A 6,706-nucleotide genomic window follows, 5' to 3' on the forward strand; every position below is an offset into this window, starting at 1 on the left:
ATAAATTTGATATTTTACAAACTTTTATTTCTTTATGTTTGAAAATGTCAAAAATTATATTAAAAATGATGATCTTATAACATATAAGTTTGCTTTTAATTTAAAAATATGAAGATAAAAGTAAAGTAAATTTTGACGTTTTTAATTTATCAGTTTTTCGAAGTATTGTCAAACGATATCTAAATCAAAATTCTTTTATATATATGATTTCAAAAAAAATTGACTGTATTTTTATTTAAAAAATCAGGATTTAATTTAATGTTTATTAATACTTATTTATAAATAAAAAATTACGACGTACCCCATGATTTTATTTTCCTTTCATTTACTATCGTTTTTTTGTAATAACTTACTTTTTGTTATTCGAAAAGGCAAAGATTGCAATATTTATCTCGCTATAAATCTGAAAATAAATGGCGAACCGCTATCATCTCAACATATTTTTGAGATAACTAATTCATATGATTTTGATTTAGCTAAATCAGTAAGTAATAACAGACATTCGCTAATCAAAACCCCCGAAGAGCAAATTTTTGCACCCCTAAAGCATGATGATATTGATATGCAAGAGCTTGATGAAATGCAATCGGAATTTTATTCTCCGGATGGAGGGATACTTTACGGAATATATCTTACTAGTAGTAAAGTTATATTAAAAGCTAAATTTCCATTCGATTTAAAAGAACCATTTTACATAACAGTAAAGAAAATATCGCCCGAAAATACTCTTGAATACCGTGTAACAACAAGAGCCCTCAAGTTAAATCCAATTAAAAATATATACAGATTTAAACTATGTAAACTTGATAAGGTCGATGAACAATCTAAAATTTTCCTTCCTGAGATATACAAAGGATACATAAATCGTCAGTCAAGTGTGATGAAATTAAATCAAAATTTTTTTAAGAGACTTTAGAATACTAAATGATTAAATATTTATTATGAAATTATTTAAGTTTGATTGTATGTTTAAGAAAATCAAATGTTTTGGTTTTTATAAAGTTGCATTAGAATTATTTGTTGTGCTTATAAAAGCTGTTTCGTTTATAAAACACCTTTAGAAAATGTATGTTTGTATAAACTAAATATTTTTGAAAAAATAGTTAGATAATAGATAATGTACACTGTGTAATAATTCAGAACGCAATAAAAGATAAAAATTTAGTCTTCATATAGTAACAGTTCAAAAATTCTGCATATGACATTTTTGTATGTTTAGTTCGAATATTATATTCATCTGCATTTAATTTTTTCTAATAATTATCTTGTCTCAGTTTAATGCAATTTTTTTTTATTTTTTTTTGTATTTTAGCAAATATCATTATTATTTAATACTTAGGTCATTTTACCTCATTTTATGTGCTATAATATATATCAAAGCTGAGTTACCAAGTTTTTTGCTCATAATTTCTAAAATTTGTAGAAGGAAAATGCATAGCAAAAAAAATAGTAATAAATGCCTGTATGAAAATTATTTATAATGTAATGTGTTTACTTTAAAATTTATAACTCCACGTCTTTGTATTAATTTAATTTTATAATTTCTACAATTATCATCTTCGCTCTTTAAGTTCATTACAACATTTACTAAATATTTTACTCGGAAAAAAAAGAGAATAAATATTAAGTATACGTAATATAACAATATTGTCTAAATTATACACCTTTTAAACAAATTTCTTAAAACATATATAATCGTACTTATCGTTTAAAAAATAGAGTTTGGGCAATCCCGTAACTGTCGCTTAAGATAAAATTTTTATGCTTAAGTTTTCTTGTATAGTCTTCAAACGCTGTATAAGATTATATTTATCTTTTGAGCAGTTTTTATTGGGATTATAATATATTACAACAAAAACGTGTTTATTTGTTATGATAAAAAAATACTCTAGGACTTTTTATTAACTATTGGTTGTATTGCGGTATCAAAAAGGTGAAAGATTTATGTTATATTTTATATTTTAAGCTAAAAAACTTTTTTTTTGTATTTTTGTTTAAAAGATGTCAAAAAATTAAATTAAAACTTTAGAGATAACTTTTAAAAAAGCTTTGCACGCAACAGTATTGGAGATAAAAACAACATAATTTAAAGTATTTAAGTTCCATGCGTTTTAAAACACTTGAAAGTAATTGATAACTACAGTTCTTGGATATTTGACTATTTGTATTGACATAAAAAGCCTTTTAATAGTTATTGCATATATTTATTTTTTTGTCGCAGAAAACTTTAGATCTCAAAAAAATTATCTTACTTTCTAATTAAACTTTTTAATTCATAATTAAAAAGAATCAATAATAAAAAAATACAATGGTGTTTTTCGATTTATCAATCTTAAGAAATTTAACAAAGTATGTACTTATTATTCTAATTTATATTTTATATCTTTTTTTATAGAAATACAAATTTTAATATAAGAAAACAATTTTTAATATAATATTTAATTTATTTTTTTAAAATGCAAAAAACTTTAGTGCCCTATGATGTTACTTTGTTTTTCATTTTTACGTAGTCTTTGTACTGGCATTATGTTTATTAAAAGGAAAGATGTTGATTTTGAAATTATTATATGTTTTAACAATATAATTAACGGAGACAACTATTAAGCTCTTCATATTTTTTATATTTTGAATTTCTATGAATATTTTAAAGCTAAATTTATTAGATAACATTTAAAATTAAATGTGAAAAATACTTCGCATCTCCTCGTCCATTAATGCTCGAATATAGACAAGTATTTGAAAAAGATTTGAAAAATTACAGTGAAAGTGATGAAGGTCTTTCGAAGCTTGTAGAATTACTATGCAGTAGTCAGATTAGGAGGTGGGGTACTTTAGAACCCCCCTTTTGAAGCGCTTCGATTTTTTTTTCGAACCCCAAAATTGAAGTGCAAAAAAAAAGAGGAGCAGGAAGGGGACAAAAATTACTAAGCACTTATGACATTAAAAACAATAAATAAATATATATTTATGTACACAATTATATTTTAATACAAGTTTTTACAATTATATAAACCAATAAGCATTTTTTGCCCTTCTGATTTTTTAGAATTGGGAACCCAAATGCTCCTCTCTGAGGGTGTTCACTTTATAATTTTGAACCCCAAAAACGAAGTGCAAAATAAAGGAGAAGCAATCATTAGTACATAAATTACTTGCATCTTCAAACAGTAAAAATACCAAATAAAAGTATATTTGTAAACGAAATTTAATTTAAAAAAAAAGAATATAACCATAAAACTATATAATTCTAAATAAAATAACATATTTAAATTAAAATTTTTGATTTAACAATCTGTATAGATCGTTGAACATTTATTTAAATTTTCTTATATAAATAATATTTATAATTTTAATTGTTGGTTTGTTTTTAAAGTAGATTTTCTTCAAAAATCTACTTTCATAATAAACCAACTTTTAAAAAAAATTGAAAAAATAAGAAGGGCGAAAAAAGACACAATACTTCAAATGATTATTATAACTAAACTAAAATTAATTTTTGTATAAAATCATATATTTATTTGTTATTTTTAATGTCATAAGTGCTTAGTAATTTTTGTCCCCTTCCTGCTCCTCTTTTTTTTTGCACTTCAATTTTGGGGTTCGAAAAAAAATCGAAGCGCTTCAAAAGGGGGGTTTTAAAGTATCCTTTACCCGTCAGATTATATTAAAAGCCAAATTATCATTTGATATAAATGAATGATTTAAAAACGTTAAATAAATATTTCCTGAACATAACATTGAATATTGGATAACATGTAGAAGTCTCAAGTTAAGTCGACACCGAAATATATACGAATTAAAATTGCGACTATTTCAAGCTTTGATAAAAACTTTTCTGTATGTATATATCAGGGCATACAGTGAACACATAAATCGTCAATTAGAAGATATGGAATTAAACGATAAGATTATTTTACCAGAACTTGATGAGACCATATATATGGAATAATATAAAATTTCGACTTTTAATATTTTTTAGTTGTATAGAATTTAATTTCTCGTTAATATTGCAATTTATATAATATATTGTCGTATAATCTTCACTTTATCTTCATAAAAATAACCTTGTACTTTTAATCACATCAAGAGCATTGTTTATTTTTAAATAGAAAATAGATACCAGGTAAATATGTCAAACACGAAAAAATATCACTGCAAATATAAATTCAAATTTTTTTTAATCAATCCTAATTTTGACATTTAACGATTATATATGTCCAATTTTGACATTTCAAAAATAAATATCTTAGTTTCTGTTTAAACTTATTTAATATAATGAAAAAATTAAAATTATTCTATCCATCAATATTTAATATAATTTTTCTATTTTAATATATATTATGGTTTTTTATGCCCTCATGATACCTTTATTCTTGTATATATATGTTACAATATGTACTGATCCTTTGTTTTTAGTTCCAAAAGACGATGAAAATGTTGATCTATACATTTCATTGAAAGATGTACTTACCCAAGAAATGTATTCAACATTCCTAGTAACTGAACTACTCGATGAAGACATTGTAGATGGAGTTGTAAGTACCTACGATAAAAGATCAGAAAATGGAAGAAAGACTAAGCCTTATTTTTTTAAACCGATAAGTTCAGAAGAAAAACAAAGTGTAAAGAAAACTTTATCAGATTATAGGGTTATACAATGTAAAGAAACCAATCTTGTCGATTTATTTTATAGCGGCAATGTTATATTAAAAACGACATTTGTACTTGATGCAAAAAAAGCATATTTTATTGATGTTTTTAATATTACTAAAGAACCAATTTGTTTTTTTTATTCAACAAGTGAAAAAATAAGATTTGACAGATTAAATAGGCTATATGAAATAATTTGGTTAGGTTTTTATAGTCCACCGACAATAGAAAAAAATGTTAGTGTCCCCTCGTTATACAGAGATAATTTATTTATACTAAATCAATTTATTAATTTAAAAGATGATTTAGAAATAATAAATAGGGATCTACAGTCAAAAATAGTTTTTGAGCAAAAAGAAAAAAACTTTGATGACTATGATTGTATGTTGTCGATTACGAACGACAACGAAATAAATTGTCCCATCGCTACAGACAATTTTACAGAAATAAAAAATTTTGTTAAAGATAACAGCGCAAGAAATAGAGACTTAAAACATTGTAATGGAATTAAATATACTGAGAACAATAATAATAAAATATTAAATACTATTGATATATCAACAGATAAAGATTTAAATTTTTTTGAGCGAAACAGTAGGTCTGTTAACTCAAATGCCAAAGAGCCTGTGAAAGTTGTAATGCCAGATATAGCTTTTTCTCCTGAACGAGTTGAAAATATAAACTTTAGTGGAGAGAAAAATTTTACAAATGAAGACAAGAAAGATGTAAAAGAAAAAGAAAAGAATAATGATAAAAATAAAGACGAAAAAAACAAACTAGAAAATGAAAAGAGTCATGTTAAACAATTTTTACTTGGATTTTTCTTTTTCAAAGTTGTATTAATCGTATATTATAAACTTCTAAGATCTAATAAAAAGATATTTTAAAGACTTTAAACGTTTTTTAAAATAATATTATGCTTATATACTAACTCAAACTCACATTTAAGAAGTACTAGTATTTGTATTTTTTTTATTTTTTGCTCTAAAAAAATATCTATGTGCTTTAGTTAACGATAGGGCCGTGTTATGAAAGATTAATGAAGATGTATTCTTCAATAAATACTTTTATATTGCAATATCTCGCCGAATAAAGACTTCTGTTGCATTCCTTTATAAAAATCGTAATTAGCATTAAGGTGAAAAATCATAGGTATTATTGTCTTTTCTAGATAAATTCTACGTCAATTTGAAGAAAATAAGTTGAAAATAAACATAAAACATAAATCAAGGCTGTTACTAAAGCTATTTTTTATATAAATACAAACATTGTTTTTTTAAAAAATACAAAAAAAGTTTTTATATAAATAATCATATAGTGTAATATTAGTTTTAAATTTGTTAAAGCAATAAAAATTGTCAATGGCGAATTAGCACATAAAATTTTTTATATTATTTGATTATGTGACAAATAAAATATTTATTTGACTTTGGTTTTTTTATAAACTTAATATATAATAGGAAAAAAATTCGTGCTAACTTAAAAATATTCTGCTTCTAATCTGTAAAAATAGTCGTATATAAAATAAAGGAAACAACTTATAATATAAATGTATTTGTGAAATTTCAATCAAATTTTACTATCAATTTGGATCTATTTCTTATTATATCTAATTTAGTTAAAACCCATACGATTTTTTTTATTTCAATTTTTGACTACGTTTTGCTCTACAACTCTATTCTTGGTGGCTAAATATACTAACTGTTTAGATATATACTTAAGCTTTTTAAGTATTATTTTCAGACTATATATTTTACATATATTATCAATGAATTGATTAATAAAAATGATAATTATTGAATAATAAACACTTTATATGAAAGATTAAAAGAAGGTTAGTACACAATACTCATGGTTTCAAACAAAAAAACGTTATATATAAGGAAATACTTTTGACTAATTATGAAATGCAACTCTTATGATGAAGAAGATATGTATCTAAGGAACTTATTTTGTTTATACAACAAAATTTTTAAATAAGAGTATCAATTGATCCTAAAAAATCTGATTTTATGATCTTCTAAATACAACTAATCTTTGTTTGATTAAAATTTTT

At 23.4% G+C, this 6,706-nt stretch overlaps 3 protein-coding genes across 3 annotated transcripts; all 3 read left to right on the forward strand.

Moving 5' to 3' along the window:
• Positions 1–304: 304 nt before the first annotated feature.
• Positions 305–916, forward strand: VNE69_08081 (uncharacterized protein; the record flags this gene model as incomplete). The annotated part of the gene is made up of 1 exon (XM_065474397.1): positions 305–916. One exon carries the CDS (start codon positions 305–307, stop codon positions 914–916), a length of 612 nt encoding a protein of 203 aa, XP_065330469.1.
• A 1,798-nt stretch (positions 917–2,714) lies between these two features.
• VNE69_08082 (uncharacterized protein) lies at positions 2,715–3,949 on the forward strand (the record flags this gene model as incomplete). The annotated part of the gene is made up of 2 exons (XM_065474398.1): positions 2,715–2,821; positions 3,853–3,949. The coding sequence occupies 2 exons, from the start codon at positions 2,715–2,717 to the stop codon at positions 3,947–3,949; spliced, it is 204 nt and encodes a 67-aa protein (XP_065330470.1).
• A 409-nt stretch (positions 3,950–4,358) lies between these two features.
• On the forward strand, positions 4,359–5,537 carry VNE69_08083 (putative SP-containing membrane protein; the record flags this gene model as incomplete). Its single annotated transcript, XM_065474399.1, has 1 exon — positions 4,359–5,537. One exon carries the CDS (start codon positions 4,359–4,361, stop codon positions 5,535–5,537), a length of 1,179 nt encoding a protein of 392 aa, XP_065330471.1.
• Between the last annotated feature and the right edge of the window lie 1,169 nt (positions 5,538–6,706).

This window comes from Vairimorpha necatrix, chromosome 8 (assembly GCF_036630325.1).
Source record: "Vairimorpha necatrix chromosome 8, complete sequence".
Lineage (NCBI taxonomy): Eukaryota > Fungi > Microsporidia > Nosematidae > Vairimorpha > Vairimorpha necatrix.